This window comes from Cavia porcellus, unplaced genomic scaffold, assembly GCF_034190915.1.
Source record: "Cavia porcellus strain 051 isolate PalLab524CR breed Dunkin Hartley unplaced genomic scaffold, mCavPor4.1 scaffold_9, whole genome shotgun sequence".
NCBI lineage: Eukaryota > Metazoa > Chordata > Mammalia > Rodentia > Caviidae > Cavia > Cavia porcellus.
Genome location: NW_026947492.1, coordinates 69,639,333 through 69,667,281, shown reverse-complemented (window position 1 = coordinate 69,667,281; position 27,949 = coordinate 69,639,333). Strand labels below are relative to the sequence as shown.

The following is a 27,949-nucleotide window of genomic DNA, read 5'->3' as shown; positions in this document are numbered from 1 at the left end:
TTTTTGTTAGATAGGTGAACAGAGCTGTGTGCAGTCTCACTGTTTGAATCTCAACTTTGTATGTTTCACTTTTGTAACTTGAACACCTATTTGAAAGAGAAAAATCTGTAGTCATCAACTAATGATTTATTTCTGTTTATTTTTTCTTTGAAATTATGTATTATTTCTACCCATTTTCTGTTCTGTTTAGTTATTCTTTAAATAAAAATTTAAAAGAAGAAAATGAAAGATTTTGGCAATAATGAGAATATACATTGAAATTTTCAAGAGCAAAATTGCAGTCAGAAAAAAGGAAACTATTATTAGAAAACAAAGCAACTTAGATCATCTGGCCCTAGTAATTAGTTTTACTAGCTTCATTTTCTATGCAATTACTCCAGTACCTCATTAGATTTTTAGTTTTTCTTGTTGTGGAGACACAATACCTGGTACCCAGAAGTGGAAGATTGAAAGCTTTATCTTGGTTAACGGATTTTAGAGGTTTTAGTGCATATTCATCTGTCTCCAAGAGCAACATGGCAGAGGGGCATCACAGAGGAGAAACAGTCCATGCCATGGAAGGCATGAATCAGCAAGGACTAACGGGAGGAGGAAGAATATATATATATCCAGGCCATGCATACAGTGATCCACCACTTTCTACCAGGTCTCATCTCCCAGCATTACACCCAGCTCTAAGCCCATAAGTGGACTAATCCAGTGAAAGCACATGAGATCCAGTGACCTTCCAAGAGCCCTACTGATGTTTTCATAAGGCTTTGGGAGAACGTCTAGATATAAACCATAACACAGACACTAAAAAGACTTGAATTATACAGAACAGTGCAGAGTGATTGGCATGCCTATAATTGTAATGATTTGTAAAAACGTAATGAGGTTGGACCACTCCTAATGTATACTTGGAAAGGCCCGATGAATATTCCTGGAAAGCTTCTTGCCTAAAAGGAGAGAGGAATCTGGTTTTATGTTTACCTTCCCATTACAGACAAGTAAGTTTTTTTCACATGTCGTAAGATTTGACGTCTTTAACACCTGAAAAAATCATTACAACGCAGTCTCGTATCTGCTTTGTTTTCACTCCATAGACAATAGGGTTCATGGTGGGAGGCAAGAGCAGGTAGATATTGGCCACAATGATGTGACAAGATGGAGGAATTGTGTGATGTCCAAATCGATGAGAAAAAAATGAGAAGAAAGCTGGACTGTAGGAGAAAACTATAGCACAGATGTGGGCAGTGCAGGTGCCGAAGGCCTTCTGCCGAGCGTCTGCTGAGGAGAGGCTGACCACTGCCCGCAGGATCATGGTGTAGGAGACTGTGATGCACAGAATGTCAAAGCCTCCAATAAGGAGGGCAACCAACAGGCCATAGATAGCATTGACCCTGATGTCACCACAGGACAACTTGGCCACAGACATATGGTCACAGTAGGTATGAGGGATGATATTGCCTCTACAATAGGGCAGACGCTTGGTGAGGAAAGTGAAAGGAATAACGAGCAACACTCCTCTCAGGAAGGTGGCAAGACCAGACCTTAGAATCACAGGATTGGTGAGAATGTTTGAGTAGCGCAGAGGATAACAGATGGCCACATAGCGGTCCAGGGCCATGAGCATGAGCACCCCAGACTCCATCCCTGTGAAAGTGTGGATGAAGAACATTTGGGTCAAACATTCATCAAGTCCAATTTCCTTCAGATGAAACCAGAAGATGCAAAGAGCCTTAGGGATTGTACTAGAGCACATGACCAGATCAGTTGCAGAAAGCATAGCTAAGAAATAGTACATGGGCCTGTGAAGTGAGTCTTCATGATGAATGAGGTAGAGCAGTCCACAATTCCCAGCCATGGCCATGACATACATAGAGAAGAATGGAAAGGAAATCCAAACATGCATGTCCTCCAGCCCTGGAATCCCATTAAGAATCAATGTAGATGGTGACAATTCTGTTTGGTTTAGCATTGCCAAGATTATGTTAGTGTGATCATTAATCACCTTATAGCATTGGTTAACTGTCCTACAGATGCAGAAGAAAAATCATGTTCGAACTCACTGTCAGTTTCTTTTATCTTTTACCTCAAGTGACATCTGCATGTTCAAATAACTAACTTGTTTTTCTGATTTTGAAGAAATATTAGCTTAAAATAATTAGTTTTTTCTGTGTATTGTTTTTAAATGCATTCACTTAGCAATATATTCAATAAATAATTTTTGGTTTTCAGTACTTGCACAGTCCTTTAATGGATGAACAATATTGCTTAACACAGATTAAGTGATTATTGTTTTTCTGAAATTTTTCTTGTTGGGACTTATTTAAATATTAATAGATACATTCATTTTTTGAAGAAAAATCAACATGCTAAATCAACAAACTCTAAACAAATCCTATTTTTAGAGTAAAAATATAGTAATATCTTTTGAATGAACCACCTGTTAATGGAAGGGAAATAGCACAGGACCAGATTCAACCAGACAATGCATGCCTCATATCATACTCTTAGAATATTATAGTCTTCTTAAAGAATATCAAGGGCTGGAGATTTAGCTTAGTAGCGTAAGCATCTGATTGGGAAATACAAGGTTGTGAGTTTGATCCCCATTATCCCCCCAAAACCCCAAGAATATCATTTAGAGGATGTATTTAAGTTGCAAGATTTCAGACATCATTTTTAGCAATAATTTTTAACAGTGCAAGCCAATTGAATGCTCTACAATTTATTAAAATATAAGTTAATAACAATGACTTGAAAAACACAAAATTAGCTAATGAGTAAAATTAAAGCATAAATGCATAAAATAAATTAAGTAAAATTCTTATCACAAAATTAAGATATCAAAAGTTTCAAGTTATATTAATAAAATGTTAAAGTGACAAAAGTCAGATCAAGTATATTGATTTTAAAGCTGAACATGGTGGCACATGCCGGTAATCCCAGCATTCAAGGGGCTAAGACAAGAGAGTTACTACAAGGTTGGGGTCATCCTGGGCTACATAGTGAGTTCAAGACCAATCAGAACTGCATAACCAGATTCTGCCTCAAAAAAAGAAGTATTAGAATTTGCGATGTTAAACTAAAATACTGAATTTCCTCTTGAAAAGACAATATCAATCTGTTAATTTCAATTCAAAATTATGTAAGGATTATAAATGGTTCTGCTATTAAAGGAAAACATGAAGTGAAATAATGCACAATTATCAAAGAAAACACGCCCAGAATTTGGAGAAGATTTTAGATGAAGTAAAAATTAAAGTAAGAGAAAGTTGGATCGAATTTGTTTTAATTCCAGGCAAAAGTTGTAGTAAAGGTATAATTAAAATTTCTTGTATGGGATGATAGTTGTATGCTATTTTTGATTCACTAGTCTCCATGATGCTAACATAGCAATCACTGAAATTTTCTTTTTTAGTTTAATAATCTACAGTAGACAGAAGCATTAATTAACATGAGAAATTTTCAAATTCAGGTCTTAAAAATGTTCTGATCTTCAATTCAATGTTACTGATTAACATTTAAGAGAACATTTACCTTTGTAACACTAAAAGTTGTATTTATATACACTTTAGAAAAACAAAATATAGAAGTCAGTTTTAGCGACAGTATTTTCTACAGGCTCAATTAGTAAAATTTGTTTTAAAATGTGTACATTATACATTTCAAATGGCTTTTGTACAACTTATTTACCAATATATAGATTGCTCTGTTTATTTTAAAGAAAAAAACAGAAAACTCAAGAAGCAAATGAACCTAAAAAACAACAATAATGAAAGCAAAAGGACAATAGCAACAACAACAACAACAACAACAACAACAAAAACAATAATAGCTATATAGGTTTTCAAAACCAGATGATAAGAATTTAATGATGGTTGTTATACTGCATATTGTTATCTTCAAAATAGTTGCTCAGGAATAATGAAGCAGGAAAATGGAACAAAACACTGGATATCAAAAATAAGACAAAAGGAAATCCCCCACAGTTGCCACAATGCACAATGCCAGCCTCCAAATACATGCCCAGACCACTAGCCCCAGGCCTATAAGATCAATCAAAAAACACAAACATCAAAATATTCCTTTCACTTCAGCTGCTATCATCTCACCTTGCGTTCCTGAATCAGTCAGGTGCTCACCAAGGCAAAGGGGAGCTTCTTCGGTTTTCCCAGCTCATGCGCCAGCCGATTCACCAGAAGACATGGTTTACCTCTTTCCTGAGTCTTTTCCGACTCCCCAGGGCAGATCCTGGCTTACAGGAAGGCATAGTTTGGCTTCTGGCTAAGTCTCTTCACACTCCTATCCAAAATGCAGTATCATTGTTGGAATGTCCACTCTACAAGCTTTGGTCTTGTGACTTGAACAATTATTTCTAAGATGGTAATATGTAATCCATTAACTAGTGATTTCCTACTGTTCATTTTTTTTTCTTCTGTAAATCTGTATAACTTGTACCCTTTCACTGTTTTTTTCCTTTTCTCCTTAAATAAAATAAAAAAAACCAAAATATAGATTTCTAATAGTTAAATATCTGATGAAGAATCACTTGCAATATTGGTAAGATTAAATCTGGAGATGCCTCCAAAAATTTCTGGCAATTTACATTCACTATTGTTTCTACTTAAGAACACACTTACTGTAGCCAGGTATGGTGGCACAAGTCTGTAATCCCAGCACTCAAGAGGCTGAGGCAGGAGGACTGTTGTGAGTTTGAGACCAGCCTGTGCAACAAAGTGAGCTCAAGGCCAGCCTCAATGCAAAAAAATGAAATAACTAACTAAATATATAGTTTCTATCTGAACAACTACTTTCAAGATAACCATACACAATATATTAACCATTGTTAATCTCCTAATATTTTGTTTTGAAATTTGGTATTGTCATTTTTATGTTTTTTGTTTTAAAATTTTAAAAAATGCAGTTACTCTGTTAACTTTTATCTATCACATTGACCTTTCTTTCTCAGTCTGTACCTGCCAATATCTCTCCATACAGTAACTATGAATTTATGTGGCTTCATTTTTAATTTGAGCCTATCATGGCAATTCTGAATAATCTTCCTATCAATTCTGTGTTACTATTTCCCTGATAAGAAAGAACAAAATAATTTACTTTCTATCAAAATGTATATCCCTAGCTCTACTGGGTTTTAACTGCATGTCCGTATAACAATGACCTGGAGATATTCCTGAAGCTTAGGAGTCCTCTAAAACGTGAATGGATAATCATAGGGATTACCTGTATCTAACCTGATAAAGTCATTTCCAAAATGAGAAACGTAACAAACATAAATAAATATTCTGTACATCCCTTTTCTGTGAGAGTAGCACTATTAAGGAATTGTTTAATTCTTACATTTAAACTTCAAGTCATAAGAAATCATGTAAATGTCGAACTAAACTATAAAAGCTTAAACAATAAGACATAGTACTATTTGCAAATTTAATCTGTTTTAAGATAAAATTTTTGGTTTTATTTTTCCTAAGGGCCTAATTCATTGTCTCTGTTTAGGAAATTTTACTGATACACTGCTGAGAGTTTCTATTACAATTAAAATTTTGTCATTTCTAGAGTTCAGTATGTCTCCCATTGACAGTCCTCACTTCCAAGTTTATAGGCAGTGTCTTTTTTTCCTACTATATAATTCTAAGTTTTATGACTCACAAAAATAGTTTCTATTGATAAGCATTGCCACAAATATATATGTATATGCATAACAATTTCTCCTGTTGTGGTGGCTCATGCCTATAATCTGAGCTCCTCAGGAAGGGGAGGGAAGAGACTTCATGTTCAATTCCAACCTGGGCAACATAGCCTAATGTTCTCAAAATTTAAAAGGAATGGGGATAGTAGGAATAGGACTGAGGGTATAGCTCAGTTTGAGAACTGGTGTTTGATCCCATGATCAATTTTTTGCCATCCCATGATGGCAAAAAATAAAAGGAAGAATTTTCTGCCAGATGCCTCCTACCAACTCAGGGAGACTCATAAATTTATAAGAAGAAGGCAAAAACAGACAGGTATTGATTGAAGTCAAACATGATCCCTGTGATTTATACTTATTATCCATATATTTTCCCTTACTCTGTGACAAGGTAGTGATTTATTCCAGACGTGAACTATTCCCAAAGTGAACAATCTTACATGGCTAAAACAACTATTCATAGAGAAGCATTGATATTATAATAATTTAATTTGGATTATAGTAGCAAACGTGGGAAATAAGTGTTTCCATTTGTACCTGTACCACTTCTGGTATTATATTTTAATTTAAACACGGATAATGGAAAAAATTCCTTTCTAAGGAAAAACAGTTATTATTCATCTCGAATCATTTTTTTCTTTTTTAAATGAGATTCTCCTGTCACTGTTACCTAGATTATTAGATTTAAATACCTTAATTCTGAAAGACAAAACAATGAGGTAAATTATACCTGGTCTGAGTTCTAAAAACCGTGTTCAGACATTACAGCTTGTTGATCTGCAGACTTTTGCCCTGTACTAGAAGAAAAATGAATATTATATGTCCCAAATATCCCAAGAGAACATTTTCAAGCATCAGGTAAATATTTCTGGAATTAGGATAATCTCCAGGGTGCCCAGTGATGACTAACAAACATGTAAATAATATATGTGAATAGAGTATCTCTATATGCATATATATACATAAGAATATGTATGTATATATGTATGAATATGTGATTTCTGTACATACATTAGAGGTGGAATATTTTAATAGAAACCAATGATTTAAGTACTGAAGGTGCAGGTTCCTTTGTAATAAATTTTTGCAAAATTTCTGGGGCACCACATTGAATGCTTTGCTATTGAAGTAATATGTGTTTTAAATTGTTAATAATGTAAATGTCCAGGTAAATTCTTTTACTAGAAATTGAACCATTTATTATATAAATAAAATTAAATGTTTTTACAGGTGGGAGCTTTTTTAGACTACATAGAACTTTACCAAGTAGACTAACATAATTTACTTATTTTTGTATCTTTTCTATTTTATTTTTTATTTTAAAAGAACTACAGTAAACATAGTTCCTCATAAATCACATATTACATCTCAGATTTTATCAATTGTCCAAAATGAATTCCTAGCAGTATGTGAATCCTCATTCTATTATGTCAAGAAATTAACAGATTCTGGGATGTAGTTAAGTGGCAGAGTGTTTGCCTAGCGTGTGTGAGATCCTGGGATTAATTAACAAGATCAAGTTTATCTTGAGCATGTATATAACAATTTGATTTGGTAAATTAATGTATAATTGATACTATTTAATTCATAGTTGATTAGTAAACTAAAGATAGTGACTTTTAAAAATTTTATCTTTACTGCACTCAGTTCTGAATAACTGCTTCTACTATTTAAAAGTCTTTATGAACTCCCTTGAGGTTTCTTTTATTTTTTGGCCTTCCATAACTCTGTGGGGCTGGAAATTCAAAAACTTTGTAAATGTTTTACACACACTATAGAAAAAAGAATATTGTATGTTACCATGATACAAAGCACAATTTGATTTTTTTATTTTTCACTTTTGCCTATTTTTCTTTGAGTTCATATTGACTAAATTTTCCAACATATTAGCTAGTGCTTTTCAAATGTACATGCTTCTAATCTTAATATCTGAAAATCTTAAGTTTAGAATTCAATTTTTAAAAATGATGTTTAACTGTAAAGGTATTTTTTAACTTTATATCAGTTTACTTCTTGATATTCTTTTGGTCATACTCCATGTTTTTAACTCAAGCACAGTAGAGGAAAGATAGTTTATTTTAAAAGTTTGAAGTCTAAGAAACTAAGAAATCATCTGTATCAGATGGATAGATGGGCAGATGGATGAATTTCAAGGAAGATTGAAATGTGAACGATAGATTAAGAGCCCCAGGTAGCCTTAAAGTGGTTCTGGTGGAGTATCAAAGTGCAATCCTATTTAAACAGGATTCAAGAGAGAAGAAAAGGAGAGAAATTAGAGACCAGAGAACAAAAACCACTGTCAGAATATAAAATGTTTTATATGAATTTGTCCCATTTTTAACTGTATGGTCTGGAGACGTTGCTCAGTGGGCACAAGGCTTGCTGAGAAGTGAGGTCCTGGGGTCAATTCTCAGCACCACAACCATCACCACCAAAAAGATATTCACTGGACACTCGCTCACTTTGGTACCCTTTCTTCTCTACTTTCGTCGTTTTCATCTTTCTTTACAGTAAAGAAGGTGAATACTATACACTACTACTATATGCTGTCACAGACTCCCATATGCTTTGACAGGTGAAGTATCCAAAATTGTTTAGCTCAACATTTTTTCATAATTTCTATTATTGATTTTTCTTTGATCATTGAATAACTGGGAAGTATGTTCATTTTTAAATTCCCTAATGCATATTTCTTTAAAAGGAGGGAGTATTTTCCTTTCTCTTAAATAATCACTTAGAATATTTCTCAGAAGAGTTCTTTTGTCATGTAGCCTTTAAGTTCTTGCTTGTTTTTATTTCACCTCCATGGTTCAAATATATGTATATTCAGATGTACTATCTAGTTATTTTCATGGAGAAAAGCTGTGCATGGGGGCATACATGTGCAATTCAGGTTATTCTGAAAGCCAAGGCAAGAGTATCACCAGTTTAAAAAGTCAAGGACATCTTGGGCAATGTAGTGAGTAAAGAGTCCTTATTTTAAAATGAATATTTTAAAAAGCTGGGCATTTATCTTCTGCTCCAGTGCTTACCTAGCATACACCAGATCCTAGACTCACCTGCTCTACCACAAACACATAAACAAACGAAAGACAAGACAATGAGAAAATATCTTCAGGGCCAGGGATTTAGCTCAGTGGTGTAAGCAACTGCCTGATAGTTGTGAGGTCATGAGTTTCATCATATATATACATATATACATATATACGTATATATATCATCATATATATGATTATATATTTAATTTAATATATTAATACTTAAATATATATATATTTAATAAATACATTTCTTACAAATTTAATAATGATGAATATATATTTTAATCATTTGTGTTGATCAATCAGTTGCTGGTCTTAAATTTATCTCTGAGAAATTCTCATGCACATGTCACATGTCCTAATTCCTTAATATTTTTTCATTAACCTGTGACTTTCAAGTTCACCTGTCATGCTTCTTGTCAACCACAATGTTTCTTACATGGATTTTATTTGTCTTTTTCTTGTTGAATCTTGCTGAATGTCTTCTATCCATGAATTAACATATTTCATTAGTTATAGAATTTTATCATATGTTAAAATATTTATTTTGCTTACTTTTTATCTTTTTCTACATATGTGTTACATATATCCTTTATTTCTTTTTTTATTTAAAGAGAAAAAAGAAAGGACATAAAAAACAAAGCAGTAAAAGGGTACAAGTAATACAGAATTCAAGAAAAAAATATACTGTAAGAAATCACTAGTTCATAGGTTACATATTGTCTTCTTAGAAACAGTTGTCCAAATTATAAATTAAAGCTTATAAAGTGAACATTCATACAGTGAGATTGGAGACAATTCGGTGCAATAATCCGACAAAAGCTCAGTAACATGGTTTCCCGTCCTACACACTCAAACATACATGCGGTTATATCCCTTAGTCCACCTTCCTTTCCTTTCTTTTTTAAAATGACAATTACAATTTTTGGTTTTATTATTCACACAGTTCTTATTACTTTTTTTGAAGACAATAAAACCAAACGTGACTAAGCAAAACAGAGTCATTTAGAGCAGAAGAATGGGCATAGTACATGATGCAAAAATAGAATACCAGGTGATCAAAAGTGGTTACCATTGTGACTCTTGCTATCTTTAAAATGTGTTGCATATATCATCAGGTATAATAGAATTGATCAAAATAGTACAGAACAAGACCAATAAAACCTAACTGGAGACCTTACAGGACTTCAAAAAAAGATAATAGTCAAACCATAATGGGCATCATAGTATATTTTATTGCCTTCAACGTGGTTGCCTATACCCTCAAACTTGACACTATTAAAATAGAATACAGTGTAATCAGACAGAACAAGATGGGAAGAGCAATACTGGGGTTCAAATCAGGTTAATAGGAAAACAAAAAAGTTACTATAATATATCCCGCTATTTTTAAATTTGGTTTTCCCTTAATTGAAAAAAATGAGAAAAAATAGATTAATTAAAAAAGGGGGAGATTGAGATAAAAGAGGACACTGTAACAGGAACGACACAGGTCAGAACCAAATAATTTAAGCATCATTCTGTTTCACCCTCAGATAAGCTAACATAATAGTAGTCACCATGGTACCTCTTTCCTTGAATTATTTGAGTGTAACTTCATATGTTATAGCATCAAACATATCAAGACAGTGTGAAGCCATTCAAGAGAATGAAAGAATTACAGGGTATTTAGAACCAGCTAACAGAAAACAAACAACGGTTTCTATAATATCTCCTTCATATAAAAATTTTTGTTTATACTATCGCAAATAGTAAAATATAGTAAGATACAACAAGTTAAAACCAGTGGAAACAGATGTACAACAGCTTGATGAGACTTCAAACAAGATGATATTAAATCAGCACTAGCTTTTATGTTGTGTTGTTTTCTTCAAAATAGCTATTCGTACTATCACAGATACTAAAATTGAACAACCCAGGTTAAAACCATTACAATTAATGAGTGAAAATATTATATGGCTTCAAACTAATATGATTGGGAGTCATGATTACCACATAATTTTATGTATTCTTATCATTTCTTACACTAGGGAAACTATTTGGTGTTTATACATGTAAGTTTAATTTATCTCATGAGTATGGTCTCAAGCTGCGTCCATTTATTTATAAATATCTCAATGTGATCATTCTTTGTAGCTGAGTAGTACACATTGTATAAAATTACTACAACTTTTTAATCCATTCGTCAGTTGATAGACACTTAGGTTGTTTCCAAGATCTGGCTATTACAAATTGTGCTGCTATAAACATGGGTGCACAGATATCAATGTGGTATGATGCTTTCAGTTCTTCTGGGAATATGCCTAGAAGTGGTATAGCTGGGTCAAATGGGGTTTCCAGTTCCAGTTTTCTGAGAAATCTCCAGACTGACCTCCACAATGGTTGCACTAGTCTACACTCCCACCAACAGTTCAGGAGAGTTCCTTTTTCCCCGCAGCCTCTCCAGCATTTGTTGGTGGTTTTCTTGATTTTGGCCATTCTTTCTGGAGTGATATGAAATCTCAGTGTGGTTTTAATTTGCATTTCTCTAATGACTAATGATGATGAACATTTTTTCATCTATTTATTTGCCATTATATGTCTTCATCTGAACAATGCTTATTTATCTCAGATGCCAATTTTTGGATTGGGTCTTTCAATTTTGGGGGTCTGATTTTTAAAAATTATTTATATGTTTTAGACAGAAGTCCTTTGTCTGAGGGGCAGTTCACTAGGACTTTTTCCCAGTTTATGGGTTTTCTTTTTACTATGATGGAGATTTCTTCTGAAGCACAGAAACTTTTTAATAACAGCTGATCCCAATTATTGACTGTGGGATGTATTTCACGTGCAGTTTGAATCCTATTCATGATATCTCTACCTACTCCTAAGTCTTTAAGGTTTTTATCCAATTTGTCTTCCAACAGATTTAGTGTTTCTGTTTTAATATTTAGATCTTTGATCCATTTAGATTTTATTTTAGTACATCATGATAGATATGGGTCTAGTTTTAGTTATCGGCATATGGAGAGCCAGTTTTTCCAACACCATTTATTAAACAGACTGTCGTTCTTCCAGTGAACGTGTTTGGCCCCTTTATTGGAGATAAGGTGGTTAAGTGTGTTTGTAGTTGTGTCTCTATCTTCTAATCTATTCCACTGATCTTTGGCTCTGTTTTGGTTCCAGTACATGTTGATTTTACTATGATTTCTTTGTAGTATAACTTCAAATCAGGGATTGTGCTATCTCCTGCCTTGCCTTTGCTGCTTAGAATTGTCCTTGTTATTCTAGGTCTCTTCTCACTCCAGATGAATTTTAGGAGTGATCTCTCCAGTTCTATGAGGTATGTTGATGGTATTTTTATTGGGATTGCCTTAAATCTGTATAACAGTTGTGGGAGAATGGACATTTTCACAATATTTATTCTTCCTATCCATGAGCAAGAGTGTCTTTCCATTTTCTGAGATCATCTTCAATTTCTTTTTTCACTGTATTATAATTTTTGCTGTATAGGTCTTTCACTTCTTTTGTGAGAGTAATTCCTAAATATTTCATTTTTTAGTGCTAGTGTGAAGGGGTTGGCTTCTTTTATTTCTGTCTGTGACTTTGTTGTTACCGTATAGGAATGCCATTGATTTTTGAGTATTGATTATATATCCAGCCACATTACTGAATTTATTTATTATATCTAGGAGTCTTTCAATGGAGTTTTGCGGATCTTCTGTATAGAGTCATCTGCAAATAATGTCATCTGCAAATAATGATAACATAACTTCTTTTCCTATCTTTACGCATTTTATTTCTCTATCTTGTGTAATTGCTCTGGCTAGTTTTTCCAGTACTATATTAAATAAGAGTGGTGATAAGGAACATCCTTGTCTTGTGCCTAATTTTAAAGTAAAGGCCTTCAGTTTTTGGCCATTTAGTATGATATTGGCTGTTGGTTTGTCACAGATGGCCTTTACTATACTGAGGTAAAGACCATCTATTCCAGTTTTCTGCATGTTTCGTACCATAAATTAATGTTGTACCTTATCAAAAACTTTTTCTGCATCTATAGAAATGATCATGTAATTCTTGCTTTTGGCTTATTGATATGGTGGATTACATGTATTGATTTACATAAGTTGAACCATCCCTGCATTCTGGGATGAATCCCTCTAGGTCATGGTGTATGATCTTCTTAATGATTTGCAGCATTCTATTTGCCAATATTTTATTCAGAATTTTTGCATCTGTGTTCATTAGGGAGATCGGTATGTAGTTCTCTTTTTCAGTTGGGTCCTTCTTAGGTTTTGGTACTAGAGTAATATTTGCTTTTAGGAATGATTTAGGAAGGATTGCTTTCCTTTCAATTTCATAGAAGAGTTTAAGGAGTGTTGGCATTAGGTCTTCTTTGTATTTCTTGTAGAATTCTGCAGTGAATCCGTCTGGGCCTGAGCTCTTCTTTTGTTGGGAGCCGCGGCCGAGCCCAGTCGCCTTACTTGGCGGACGTGAGGCCTGTAGGAAAGAGCAAAGCCTGAGCTAGATTACCCCTCCCATCGAGTGTGCTAAGATGGCGCTTATCTCCTGCTTGGTAAACAACCCGCCCTGTAAGATCTCCTGCTTCCTGCTTGGTAAACAACCCGCCCTGTAAGATCTCCTGCTTCCTGCTTGGTAAACAACCCGCCCTGTAAGATCTCCTGCTTCACAACCCGCCCTGTAAGATAGTCTGCCTAGCAACAACTGATGTTAGCCAATCAGCCCGCATCGCGCGCTTTGAACTGATTGGCCACTGTAACCCTATAAAAGTGAGTGCCTCTCCCGCCACGAAAAAAGAAGCAGAAGAAGCAGAAGAAGCACGCAAGGAGCCGCGGAGAGCGGACCGGTAGAGGCTTCGGGACAGACTGTAGGGAGAAGCACGCAAGGAGCCGCGGAGAGCGGACCGGTAGAGGCTTCGGGACAGACTGTAGGGAGAAGCACGCAAGGAGCCGCGGGGAGCGGACCAACAGAGGCTTCGGCCGGGAGGATTCCCGGGGCAGGCTGTACGGAGAAGGAAAATAAAAGAAAAGGTTGTCCACTGCCAGACTTTGTTGTGTGTCCTTCCTGCCGGCCGGGAGTGACACCGACATTCTTTGTTGGTAAAGATTTAATTACCTTTTTTATTTCATTGATAGAAATTGCGTTATTCAGCAGTTTTACATCTTCACAACCTAGCTTTTGTACTTTGTATGCTTCTAGGAATCTGTCTATTTGCTCTGTGTTATCAAACCTTTGAGAGTAGAGGTTTTCATGATGAGGTTTGATAGAGGTTTGATAGAGGTTTGACGATCTTCTGTATTTCTTTTGGGACTGTAGTGATTTTGCCTCTTTCATTCCTTATTGTGTGAATTTTGGCTTTTTTCCCCTTTTTAAATAAAGATCCCTAAGGGCTTATCAATTTATTCTTTCACAGAACCAACTGTTTGATTTATTGATTTTTTTGGATTTTTTTAGACTGTATTGCATTGATTTCTGCTTTGATTTTTATAATTTCTTTTCTTCTTTTGGCTTTGAGCTTGACTTGCTCTTCTTTTTCTAGATGTTTGAGGTGTATCATCAGGTAATTTATTTATATTCGTTCTGTTTTCCTGAGGTGGGAACTCAGTGCAATAAATTTTCCTTTGAGGACAGCTTTCATTGCATCCCACAGATTCCAGTAAGTTGTATTTTCTTTTCATTTGTTTGTAGGTATTGTTTAATTTCTTATTTAATTTTCTCTGTGACCCACTGATTACTCAAGAGTGTGTATTCAGTTTCCATGTCTTTGTGGGAATTTTGTAGTATCTTTTATCATTAATTTCTAATTTCATAGCGCTATGGTCCGATAGCATGCAAGGGATGATTTCAACCCTTTTGCATTTATTTAGATATGTTTTGTGAATTAATATATGGTCTGTTTTAGAAAATGACCCATGTACTGCTGAGAAGAATGTGTATTCTTTTGTTGTTGGGTGGAATACTCTGTATATGTCTATTAAGTCCATTTGTTCACAAGTGCAATTCAGTTCTTTTATTTCTTTGTTGATTTTCTGTCTGGTTGATCTGTCCATTAGTGTCAATGGTGTGTTAAGATCTCCTGTTAGAATTGTGTTACTGCTGATTTGGTTTTTCATTTCTGTTAGTACTTATTTTATATAACTGGGTGCTCTGGAATTTGGTGCATATATGTTTAAGATAGTTATCTCTTCCTCTTGGAGTTTTCCCCTAACCAGTATGTAGTGACCTTCTTTATCCCTCTGATCATTATTGGCTTGAAGGTCACATTGTCTGCAAACAGAATAGCCCCCCTGATTTTTTTGGGGGGTTGCTGTTGTGTGAAGTATTGTTTTCCATCCTTTGACTTTCAGTCTGTGAGTATCCTTTTGGGTTAGATGGGTTTCTTGTAGACAACATATGGTTGGATTTTGTTTCTTGATCCATTTTGCCAATCTGTATCTTTTAATTGGTGCATTGAGACTATTTACATTAATGATTATAACTGTTATATATATTGGTTTATTGTTGACATCTTATCTTTCTGCTATTGCATCTTTATATTTCTGTTCTGTTTAATTGTCTGCTCTGTTTAGTGGTTTTTTCCTAAATGTATCTAGGCTGTCTTTCAGTATTCTTTGCAGGATTGGCTTGGTGATCATGTAGTTTTTCAGCTGTTCCTTTTCATGGAAGTATCTTACTTCTCCATTGATTTTGAAAGACAGTTTTTCAGGGTACATTAGTCTAGATTGGAAATCATTTTCCTTTGGGATCTGAAATACTTCACTCCATGCTCTTCTTGACTTTATTGTTTGTGTGGAGAAGTCTGCTGTGATTCTGATATGTTTTCCTTTATAGGTTATTTGTTTTTTCTGTCTGACAGATTTTAATATTCTATTCTTTTGTTCAATTTCTGGGATGGCCATTATTATGTGTCTGGGTATAGTTTTATTTTGGTTATTGCTATTTGGAGTTCCATATGCTTCACTGGTCTTGCTATCAGTTTCCAATCTCATGTTTGGGAAATTTTCAGCTGTTACTTCTCTAAATATCCTCTTGACATCCTTTATGTCGGCCCTTCTTTTCATTTATCTCTATCAATCTTATGTTATTACTCTTTGTGTCATCTTGCAGGTGTTGAATTGTTATTTCCTGATTTCTTGTTATTTTGAAAAGATCTTTCCTTTCCTGTCCACTGGCTGCAATCTTGTCTTTGAGGTCTGAAATTCTATCTTCATATTCATTGAGGTGGTTTTTATAACTTTCAATGGAGTTTTTGATTTCCTGTATATCTCTTTGCATCTGCTTTATATATAGTTTGCTTATTATATTGTTCATGTTGGTTTGTCATAAATGACCTTTATTATATTGAGGTAATGTCCATTTGTTCTAATTTTCTTTGAAGTTCTTATCATGAATGAATGTTGTACCTTATCGAAGGCTTTTTCTGCATCTAGAGAAATGATCATGTGATTCTTACTTTTGGCTTTATTGATATGGTGGATTACATTTATTGATTTACGTATGTTGAACCATCCCTGCATTCCTCGGATGAATCCCACTTGGTCATGGTGTATAATCTTCTTGATGATTTGCTGCATCCTATTTGCCAATATTTTATTGAGGATTTTTGCATCTGTGTTCGTTAGGGAGATTGGTCTATAGTTCTCTTTTTTAGTTGGGTCTTTCTCAGGTTTTCATACTAGAGTAATATTTGCTTCCAGGAATGACTTAGGAAGGATTGCTTCCCTTTCTATTTCATTGAATAGTTTGAGGAGTGTCAGCATTAGGTCTTCTTTGTATTTCTTGTAGAATTCTGCAGTGAATCCATCTGGGCCAGGGCTCTTCTTTGTAGTTAAGGACTTAATTACATTTTCAATTTCATTAACAGAGATTGCAGTTTTACATCCTCTTGATCTAGCTTTGGTACTTCATATGTTTCTAAGAATCTGTCTATTTCTTCTGTGTTATCAAACCTTTGAGAGTAGAGGTTTTTGAAATAAGTGTTGATGATCTTCTGTATTTCTGTAGAGTCTAGTGATTTCACCTTTTTCATTTCTTATTGCATGAATTTGAGCTTTTTCTTCCCTTTTAAAAATAAGGTTGGCTAGGTGCTTATCAGTTTTATTTATTCTTTCAAAGAACCAACTCTTTGATTCGTTGATTCTTTGGATTGTTTTCTTATTCTCTATGGCATTGATTTCTTCTCTGATTTTTATAATTTCCCCTCTTCTTTTGGCTTTGGGCTTGACTTGCTCTTCTTTTTCTAGCTGTTTGAGGTGTAACATCAGGTTATTTATTCATACTTGTTCTGTTTTCCTGATGTGGGAACTCAGTGCAATAAATTTTCCTCTGAGGGTGGCTTTCATTGAATCCCACAGATTCCAGTAAGTTGTATCTGAATTTTCATTTTCTTGTAGGTATTGTTTAATTTCTTCTTTAATTTCTTCTGTGACCCACTGATTACTCAAGAGTGTGTTACTTAATTTCCATATGTTTGTGAGATTTTTGCAGTATCTTTTATCATTAATTTCTAATTTTGAGTGCTATGATCAGGTTTTGACAGGTTTTGAAAAAGTCATAAGGATAGGAAAGGTCTAGGGCAAGAATATTTCCTCATCATTTGGTGCAGGCACTTATTTCCTGCAACTTCCTCCTACTATCATCTCATTCAACTGTAAATCAATGGGTTAACATATTGATGAACTTAGAACTCTTGTGAAGTATTGTTTACTATGTAATGGAGATCTTTTAATACAGTGTAATAAAATCCTATTATCTTCTTTTTTAAAAAATATTTAAGGAAAAAAAGAAAAAACAGAAAAAGGGTACAAGTTATACAGAATTTCAGAAAGAATAAACAGTAGGAAATCACTAGTTAATAGATTACATACTGTTACTTAGAAATAGTTGTTCAAGTTTCAAAATTAAAGCATATAAAGTGGACTTTCAAACAGTGAGACTGCAAACAGTTTTGTTCAATGATCCAACAAAACTCAGTAATATTATTTATCTTACCCACTTAAGTATATATGCAGATATATCCTTTAGAGAACTTTCTTTTCCTTTCTTTTGTACAATTACAATTACACATTTTGTGTTTTCTTACTCCCACAGTTCTTATTACTTTTTTTTTGAAGAGAGAAAAACCAATGAGACATAACAACCGAGTCAGTCAAATCGAAAGGATAATGTAAAAACAAAATACAAGGTGATCAACAATGGTTAAAATACTGCCTCTTGCTATCTTAAAAAGAATTGCTTATATCATCAGTTATAATAAAATTGAGCAAAACAGTAAAGAATAAAACCAAAACATTGGAGACATTACAGGACTTTAAAAGAAGATAATAGTCGATGAGAATGGGCATCATAATGAATCTTATTGCCTTCACAGTTGTTACCTATACTTTCAAACTCATTCCCTATCACTACTGGGTGCATGTAAGAAATATCAAAAGAGATATTCCATTTGACACTAGAATGTGATCAAGAAATGTATTGATTAAATTGAAGAGTGACCACAGGTCACAACACTGGCCATGCTGACTAAAATTTAAAAACCACATATTTCTTATCTACTATACATGTAACACCTAATATGTGGTAGACACTCTAGGTGCTGAGGATAAGATCATGAGAAACAAAGACAAGAAATATGTAAATTCCAAATATAAATTCAACACATTAAACAGATAATTAAAAGTTATTTTGGGTAGTGCTAACTGTTATATGCAAAAGGTTACTTACTATGTTAGAGGGACCATAGCAGGCTGAGAGGCCACTTTGTATATGATTATTAAAAATAATCTCTACAAAAATGTTTTTTAACTGAGATTATGAATGTTGGAAGTCAATCATTTGAACACATATCTTAAGTCTTCTCCAATAAAATGGAACTGTAAACAGAGTATAATCCAAGAACAAACAAAAATACAAGAAATAGTGGACATTCCAACTATGCTACTATTGATATTCACACTACAGTCCTGAAGCATAGTCAGAAATGGAATTTTGACTGCTTTGTCTAGAAGACTTTCATATCCCTCTCTCTTTTTCTTGGCAAACTCGCTTCAATCCTGTCTTCTAGGTCTGAAATTCTATCTTCACTTTCATTGAGGCGGTTTTTACAGCTTTCAGTGGAGTTTTTTATTTCCTGTATATCTCTGTGCATCTGCTTTATGTATCCTGTTTGTTTCTTATATTGCTCATCAAGAGATTCTTTTTGTTTAGTTCCTCCAACTTTTTAACTGTGTTTTCTTTAGATATATTCAGAATCTCTTTCATTTCTTTTATCATTTCTTCTTTTACCTGGGAGATTATTTCGAGTTTGAATTCCTTTGAAGCTTCCTGGTGTTCCTTGTTTATTTCAGTAGCTATCATGTCTGATATTTGAGGTGTATGGCATATATTTTCTTCTATTTACATCACTCCCTAAGATGAAACAAGGCGTGTATAGTGGCTGTATGATATTAACTCATTAACAGTTGTAGGGACTGGGAATATAATTCAGCAGCTTAATCAACTGCCTGGCAAGCACAAGATCCTGAGTTCAAGTCCTCATTAATAATAATAATATAATTATATATATATATATATATATATATATATATATGTATCTTCCTGCCCTGTGACGTCATTTTTACCAATTCTCTAGAATACTGAGCGAATTTAGTACAATTCTGGAAATATATTTTTTAATTGAGTGTATAAGAAAGAAAGGTATTTAGTACATAAACAAAATGTGGCTAAAATGATGTACAATGGACTCTTAGCTGGTTAGAGAAGGAGGAAAAGAGAGTATGAGAGTAGCGTCTCAGTGGAAAAAATTTCTGATGAGGTATCAATATGCATGACACATTTTTTGAGGGTACATTGCATGCCAGGTATTTTCATTGGACAGAGTGTAGGAAGACGAAAATGATAAGTTTTAGCCTTCAAAGAGCACATAAAATAGTTGTTGGATAAATAAACATAAATAAATGTGATCATTTTTAGCATTAGCATAAAGAAAGCAGCCACTGTGTAAGTCTCTTCTGAGCTTCTAAAGTGCAGTGCTACAGAAAACAAAGACAATATCAACACACAAGCACACAGACACACACAGAATCTCATATCAGAATGCTAAGTTCAGTTTTTACTTTTTTTATTCAAAGATGCTTGGTCTTTTGCCTAAAATAATCAAGGCTAGCATGGCCAATTCAGTTAGACCTGAAATCAAATGTAGTATCAAACCTGCTTTAATGTGATCTTCAGGGTTGAATGTATGACATTATTTCCTGTGGAGATTTTAAGCAGAATGTATTGTTATCCGGGGACAAATTGTCAAAGAGGAGTGTGGACAGTTTCCACTCAGCTCCATCTAGCACATATCGCATCTATGCCAAATCTTATTTTTGTAAAATAACATAACTCTTGAGTGTGACAATGTGAAAGAAAACCTTCACTACTGAAATTACTTCAAAGAGACAAAGAGTCAGGGAAGGGAAAGGCAGACAAAGTGTAAAACATAAACATATACATTTAATACTTTTTATACCAAGAATCAAACTCAGGGCCTCGTGCTTACTAGGCAGGCGTTGTGCCACTGAGCCATATTCCCAGAACCCATAAATTTAGTGATGTAAGTAACAGGCAAGATTGGAAATTTCAAAAAACTACTTTTTATTTAGTCTTTCAATGATCTGAAAGAAGGACAATATGCATAATTCTGAGAACAATGGAATCACTTTAGAGTTTCAAGGTGCAAAGTGATACAATTTTTTTTTTAACTGTAAAATTCTCACTCTAAGAATAAGTTGGATGAGATTAGGTAGAAAGTTCTTCAAAAACCATTTTGAAAGATTTTCAGAAACATAATGGATTGGGGACTAATCAAGCTCAATGTTATGCACTGAGAATGTGATGCATATAGCTACTAGAATGACACACAAGCACCACAAACTCAAATACTCAGTTCAACTATTGAGCTTATTATGTTGATGAGTCTTGAAAGAGAAATAAAATTCTACCCACAGGGTTCAGGCTTGGCATTCATGTTTTTTTTTTTTTTTTAAGGTATCATTTACCAGAAAGGAAGATATAAGAGAAAGAGAACATTTGTGGAATAGGAGGGACCAACTGTGATTGAATGCAGGGGCAGTCCACTACTAATCTAACTTCCAGCCCTTTACATTTTTTAAATTTTGAGGCAGGGTTTAACTGAATTGGTCATGCTAGCCTTGAACTTGCAATCCTCCTGCTTCAGCCTCTCAGACTGCTGGAATTACAGGTATGCACCACCATATCTAGTTAAAAAGAAAAAAATTTACAAGAAAGGAAGTGACTTTTTAGATCTATTAGGAAGAAATTCATTTTGAGACATTTATAAGCCAGTTGTGTTAGTAGATTCCCAGGAAATATGTGTTTGAAGAGTTCAAAATTCAAAATCATCCAGAACTTGGTTTAGATACTGCATCTATTAATTACCTTTCTGTAATTTTGTAGGTCTCTGTCTCTTCATCTTTAAACTAATTTAACATTACTCCTATGTCGGTGTCGCTCCCGGCCTGCAGGAAGAACACGCGACAGATTCTGACGGTGTGCAATCTTGCCTTTATTTGTCTCCGCGTGGGCCCCGCGAGGCCTCTGCTCTGCCACCAGCCCTTTCTCGCCAGTGGACTTTCTCTATCTCACTCTTAGCAGCGTGGGTCACACACATATATACGGACTCATTGTCCAATAGGGCAACAGCAGGCATGTGAGCTGATTGGTCATCGTCATTAGTTGCTGGGTAGACGTCTATTGCGCGGGCTGTTTACGTCACCAGGGCAATCAGGGGGCAAGAAGCAGGCGCCAACTTGGCTCACTCGATGGGAGGGGTAATTTAGCTCAGGCCTTGCTCCTTTCTACAGGCCTCACGTCCGCCAAGTAAAGCGACCGGTGTCGGCCGCGGCTCCCAACATCTCCCCCTATTTTATTTATTTTGAATGAATGTATGCATCGCAGCCCGCCCTGGATCGAGTGCAGAGGCTTATGCCCTGTGTTGAGGCCCACCGTAAGCCCTTGGCTTGGACCCTGGTCGGCCGTCCCCGGGTCCACCAAGGCCTTGAGACCCTCGTTCTTTTTCCAGGGCCAAGAGTGAACTGGACGGAACCTGGATGCACATAGGCATGCACTCATGCCCCTCCGTGCGATCCCCTCGGAGAGACATCTAGATCTGGGCAGATTCTAGTAATCCAGCGGCTTTCGTGCAGTATGGGGTAGGGCCTGGCTTAGGTCGAGTCGTGCTGGGGAGGCACGCTCTTACCCGTCATTGACTCACCTACCCTGCTGTGTGGTGTCAATAGGGAAGGAGTGCGGAAGACCCGCCACATCTAGACTCGGTCGTAGGCCAACCGTGCGAGCCATGCGTAGGCCTGGGGGTCATTGTGCCCATCACGGGCTGCTGCCAGGGCCGCATGGGCAACCAGGCGTACTTGACGCCGGGCCGCCGCAAGGCGCCCATTAATAAATGATGTAACCCATCAGAGCAAGAATGGTCCTACAAGTAAGAGCAGAAGCAAGGAGCACAGGGGACCTAACAATGGTAAAAATAGGGGAGCAAGCCATTCCAGGCTCCCCAAAAGGGATTGTCTTGTAGTTCTTTTCTTCTCTTTTCTAGGTCTTCTTGCAGATTCTTTAATCGGTCTCGAACGATTCCGGACTTGTTGGCATAAAAGCAGCATCTTTCCTGTAAGGCAATACAGATACCTCCCCTCTCTACAGTGAGTAGATCTAGGCCCCTTCTATTCTGCAGAACAACCTCTGCAAGGGAATCAATTTGATCTTGTATCTCCTGAAGGGTTCTCTCAACTATAGACATGTCTTCTATCAATTGCTTGGATAACTGAGTATATTTGGTTAATGAAACTCCTAGGCCCGCAGTCCTGGCGGCCAGGGCTCCAGTTATCCCCAGACCAGCCAAGAGAGGTAAAATCAGTACATCTCTCTTATGTCTTTTTATAAAAGTGTCCACAGCTGGGATGGGCATGGGTTGGTCCCCAGGGACAATACCAATGTCAGGCAACAAGTAGGCTAGGCCACATAGGCCGGTCCAATTACTGGGCAGGTAAGTATAAGCATGACCATTGCCACAAGCAAATACTTTGCCAAAGGGGGCACATAGCGGCGAGCTACTACTTACATTGGTTATGGACTCACACGAGGCGACTGCCAGCGCTCCAACAACAATATCATAGCTATTATTTTGTGGGTACTTTTGGAAACAGGATGCATTAAACTGTCCCATAAACTGGACCCGAAATGGAGGCCCATGTGAGCAATTATAGGGTGCGTTGTAATTGTAAGGTTCACTTTCATTGTCTCTAAACGGCATGGCCAACGGCCATGATTCTCCCATCATCATACACAGCCAACAATCGGAGGCCAGCCCTGGGTCAGTAAGATTGAGTGCTTTGTGGGTAGCCTCTAATATGGATTCAGTAGCAGGGTCAAGGTTAATGCCTCGGGATTTTGGGCGTAGGAGTGGATGGTAATTGACTTCAGGGAACGGATTTAATTGTTCCCATCGCTCGATGACCTGTTCCTGCCGGTACTGGTCTTGGACCCCTCCACCATCAGAGATGTGAACGGCAGCGGTCATAGACCAACAGACCATTTCTCCAACCTCTCCATTACAACCTGACTGCATGAATGGAGAACCGCCTACAGCAGTGGGAATATGGTTAGGGGCAACAGGGCTTTTAGTTGTAGTTAGCGTTGCCATCCAATAGGTTGTACTCTTGAGTTTGCATTGTTTTGTCTCTGTATAGCATGTAACATGCATGGATTCCTCAAACTTAGTGCAGGGACATGTGGCGAGATCACCAGGCCCTGAGGGACTCACCTTAGGCTTAAGTATGCACTGATAGAATGGTTGACTAAATCCTCCTGCAGTGGAGCTGTACACAACTGAGTAAGCTGTTTTATCCCCACAATCGGTCCCTGGTCCTTTTTTGGCACTAGGTGGTATACTGCTTACCGTGCCACCTCCGCAATCGCACAGACTGCCAAGAAGGCTCGTGCGAAGATCTATTCCAGAAGCGGGGCCCCCCAGCCCCGCATGTACCATACTTATCCTGAGGAGTGCTAGGACAACGCCCCCAATGAAAAAAGCAGCCTTTTTCAGGTTCATCTGGCTGTCAGGCCTGCTGCTGGTCTCCGGCAGGATAGGATTAGTCTTCAGTCGAAGGGCTTGTCGCACGCGTCAGTCTTTCTGGGACCCACAATGGTTCTCGTCCCGGTTCCTGCGGGAAAACACAAACCGCACCTCGGTTCCAGCTGACTACCGGATCCGGGCCCATCCATTGTCCCGTCAGGACATCTTTCCATTTTACCCATCCCTTATTGCTAGGAGATGGATTACAATGCTCCATAGCCGGGGGGTGGTTGTTATTGTTCAGGTTTAAAAAATTGTATGTGAATAGTGCCATGGATAGCCGTGCCTTTGGGGGCAGGCCCTGGCCTACTCCCCCTTTTTGTTTATATAAGATTTCTTTGAGGCTTTTGTGAGCTCTTTCAATAATTCCTTGGCCTTGAGGATTATATGGGATCCCATGTTTTAAGTGTACTTCCATAGTCTTACAGAACTCATTGAAGGCTTTTCCTGTATAGGCTGGTACGTTGTCTGTCTTTAATATTTTGGGCTTGCCCCACGCGGCCCAAGCCGCTAAGCAGTGATTGATCACATTAGATACCTTTTCACCTGTCTCTGCAGTTGCGAATATAATATGAGAACAGGTGTCCGTGGAGACATGGACATACTTAAGAGATCCAAATTCTGTTATGTGTGTGACATCCATTTGCCAAATATCGCCAGGGATCAACCCTCTGGGGTTAACCCCCATTGATATGGCAGGCGTGTGTGTGGCGCATGAGCCGCACAGTCGCACGATGTCCCGCGCGTCAGCCCTGGAGATGCGGTACTGGTTGGCTAGCGTCCTGGCATTGACATGGAATTTGTCATGGAACTGACAGGCTTGCTCTATTGGAGATAACATATTGAAAATCCATAACGGGCGAGTGGCCGCGTCAGCAGCCGCATTGCCCTGTACCATGGGCCCTGGTAGGTGTGTATGTGCTCTTATGTGAGTGATGTATATTTTGTCGTGTCTATTTATGAGCAATGTCTGGATAGACAAAAACAAGTTAGTTACTTTGGAGGTTGGTTTAATTGGGCCTGCAGTCTCAAGGACCTGCATGGCATTGACAACATATTTTGAATCAGAAACAATATTAAGGGCCCCTGGGAACTTCTCGAGGACGGTTTGTACAATTTGTAACTCCACCACCTGTGGTTGATCTGGTTCAAACTGTATGTTAACTGGAGGCATGCCCAAGACCACATAGGCCCCTATCCCGGTTTTTGACCCATCTGTATAGACTCTTGTTGCAGGAGTAAGGGGTGCAGGGGTGGTGATTTTTGGAAATATCACCGGATGTTGAGTAATAAACTGTAGTATAGGGTCCTTAGGGAACTGATTGTCTAACTCCCCAAGAAATACACATCTCAGGATGGCCCAAGTATCTATGCAAGCAGTCAGAATTTTTATTTGAGAAGCGGTATAAGGCACCCGAATAGCGTGAGGTGTGGAGCCAAAATGTTGGATGGCTCTACTATGTGCCTCCAGAGCCAGAGAAGCAACTGCTTCCGGGTAATGTTCAATAATCTTGGCAGGTGAAACCTTAGGGTGCACCCACAGAAGTGGTCCTTTCTGCCAAATCACTGCCGTGGGCTGGGAACTGGTCTGCAACAAGCAGACCTCAAAAGGCTGTTATGGGTCAATTCTCTGTAATGTAGCTTTGCTTAGGGCCTCTTCTATCTTTTTTAGAGCAACTCTGGCCTCTGGGGTGAACTCTCTAGGGGAGGCAATATCCGGATCCCCTCTTAGGAGATCAAACAGGGGCTTTAAGTCCGAATTAGGGATGTGCAAGTAAGGTCTGATCCAATTTATATCTCCCAGTAACTTTTGCATGTCATTTAGGGTTGTAAGATTATCTGTTCTGATGGTTACCTTCTGTGTAGAAATCGATGTAGGGGAGACTTTGGTACCCAAGTAAGTCACTATGTCTCCTCCTTGAATCTTGTCAGGGGCAATATGTAGATTAGCCTTTCTCAGGGCCTCAACCAACTGGCCGAGCATATTATTCAGCATGTCTGGGTCCCTGCCGCTGAGCAAAAGGTCGTCCATGTAATGCACACATCTTATCTTGGGAAAGGATTTCCGTAGGGGGGCCAGTAGGGAATCAAGGTAAATCTGACACATAGTGGGACTGTTGGCCATACCTTGGGGCAGCGTTATCCACTCGTATCTGAGATCAGGGCTTTCTTGGTTAATGGTGGGTAAGGTAAAGGCGAACCTATGGGTGTCCTCTGGATGCAGGGGGATTGAGAAGAAACAGTCTCTAAGATCTATAACATAAATCGGCCAAGACTGAGGGATGGCTGAGAGAGCTGGCAGCCCCCTCTGGACCGCCCCCAGGGGCTGCATCTGCTCATTGACCGCCCTTAAATCATGGAGCAGCCTCCACTTGCCTGATTTCTTTCTAATAACAAAAACAGGGATATTCCAAGGGGAGGTTGATGGCTTTATGTGCCCTGCCTGAAGCTGGGTTTTGACTATCTCAGTTAACGCTAAAAGCTTCTCCTTGGGTAGGGGCCACTGAGGTACCCAAACTGGACTCAGGGACTTCCAAGTGATCTTAATTGGAGTAGGTAGGAGAACTTCCTCAGCGGCCCCTAGGAAAAACCCAGCCCGTGTCTACCTTCCCTTTTCTCTACAGGTACGGGAGATGTCCGGCCCTGCAGGGCAGAGCCCAGGCCCCTGCCGGGAACATATCCCTGATTTTTAAGTATACCCTTGGCTTGAGGAGAGCAGGTGGATGTAAGAGTGACATCCATCTGAGTGAGGATGTCTCTTCCCCACAAAGATACCGGTAGCTGTAGAACAAAAGGTTGAAAATGTCCTTGGTGACCCTCCTCATCACACCAAGGCAGGGTCACGGCACTAACCTGGGGGGCAGCCACCATCCCCAACCCTTGGAGTGTGTTGTCAGCTGTATTGGTGGGCCAGCTAGAAGGCCAGTCCCTCTTGGAGACAATGGAGCGGTCTGCCCCTGTATCCAGGAGTCCTGTTATATTTCTACCATTAACCCTGAGCAAGAGCATGGGTCTTTTATCAAGAGTCATATGAAGTCCTTCAAAAATTTCTCCAGAGGAGCCAAAACCCTGATCCCCTCTAACCCGTTGTCTAGACTGGAATCTCTCATGGAGACTGGGGAGCAATAAAAGTTGTGCTATCTTATCCCCCTCATTAATCACCATGGTCCCTACATGAGATTGGACCATAATCTTAATGTTTCCTGTGTAGTCTGAGTCTATAACCCCAGGGAGCACAGTAAGGCCCCGGAGGGCTGTGGAGGACCGTCCAATCACTAAACCAACTGACTTTTCAGGTAGCGGTCCCTTGAAGGTGGTCCCGACCACCTGAACGCCCATATCGGGCATTAATAGGAGTCTGGAGGCGACACAGAGGTCCACGCCTGCTGACCCAGGGGTAGCCCTTGTGGAGGGCTGCCACTTTGTGTTGTCCTGTCTAGGGGGCGGGGGCCCGTCCGTAAGGAGGGCCCCCTCTGGCCGTTTTTTGGCTCCTGAATTCCCCTGCCACTAATGCGGTTTCCCTGGGCATCAAAAACTGATCTGCAATCTTTCGCTTTGTGTGTTCCCTTCCTGCATCGTTCGCACACGCCTATTGGCCCTTCCCGTGTATTAACACTGTGCGGACAGTCTCTCCTAATATGCCCTGGTTCCCCGCAGCCAAAACATCCTTTGGGCTTACGATCTCGCTTAGGTCCGGAAGCACCCTTAGCTTGTGCTGTCGCGGCTACAAAGGCCGCCGCAAGCTTTGCTGCAGTCATCTGCCCTCCAATCTCCCTACAAATCCTAATCCAAGCATTGAGATCCTTGTTTTTATGCGGGGCAAGAGCCGCTTTGCACTCCGTTGTGCATTGTTCAAAAATGAGTTGTTTGATCAGGGGCTTCGCCACTTCTTGGTCTGAAAAAACTTTATCAGCCGCGTCCTGCATCCTAGCCACGAAATCAACAAATGGCTCTGTGGCACCCTGTACTATCTTTGAAAGGCATAATGAGGCCACCCCCGCACCGTTCACCTGTTTCCATGCACAGAGCCCAATATTAGAGATTTGGTCATACACCTCATTG

At 38.0% G+C, this 27,949-nt stretch overlaps 1 protein-coding gene across 1 annotated transcript; it reads right to left on the bottom strand.

The window, feature by feature from the left end:
• Positions 1–1,000: 1,000 nt before the first annotated feature.
• Positions 1,001–27,645, bottom strand: LOC100726637 (olfactory receptor 52N4-like). The gene is made up of 3 exons (XM_063255633.1): positions 27,567–27,645; positions 23,286–23,394; positions 1,001–2,015 (listed from the first exon to the last, which is right to left on the bottom strand). Exons 1-3 carry the CDS (start codon positions 27,643–27,645, stop codon positions 1,001–1,003), a joined length of 1,203 nt encoding a protein of 400 aa, XP_063111703.1.
• Between the last annotated feature and the right edge of the window lie 304 nt (positions 27,646–27,949).

What these genes read in the sequence shown, in the direction of transcription:
- LOC100726637 (XM_063255633.1), bottom strand. Translation starts at nt 27,645, where the DNA reads ATGACTGCAGCAAAGCTTGCGGCGGCCTTTGTAGCCGCGACAGCACAA. An exon ending in TTCCGGACCTAAGCGAGATC is followed by an intron (nt 23,395 to 27,566) that starts GTAAGCCCAAAG and finishes CCACTGCTGTAG; the next exon opens with GCGGTTCTCCATTCATGCAG. An exon ending in GGTGGAGGGGTCCAAGACCA is followed by an intron (nt 2,016 to 23,285) that starts GTACCGGCAGGA and finishes CTGCATCTGTAG; the next exon opens with GACAGTTAACCAATGCTATA.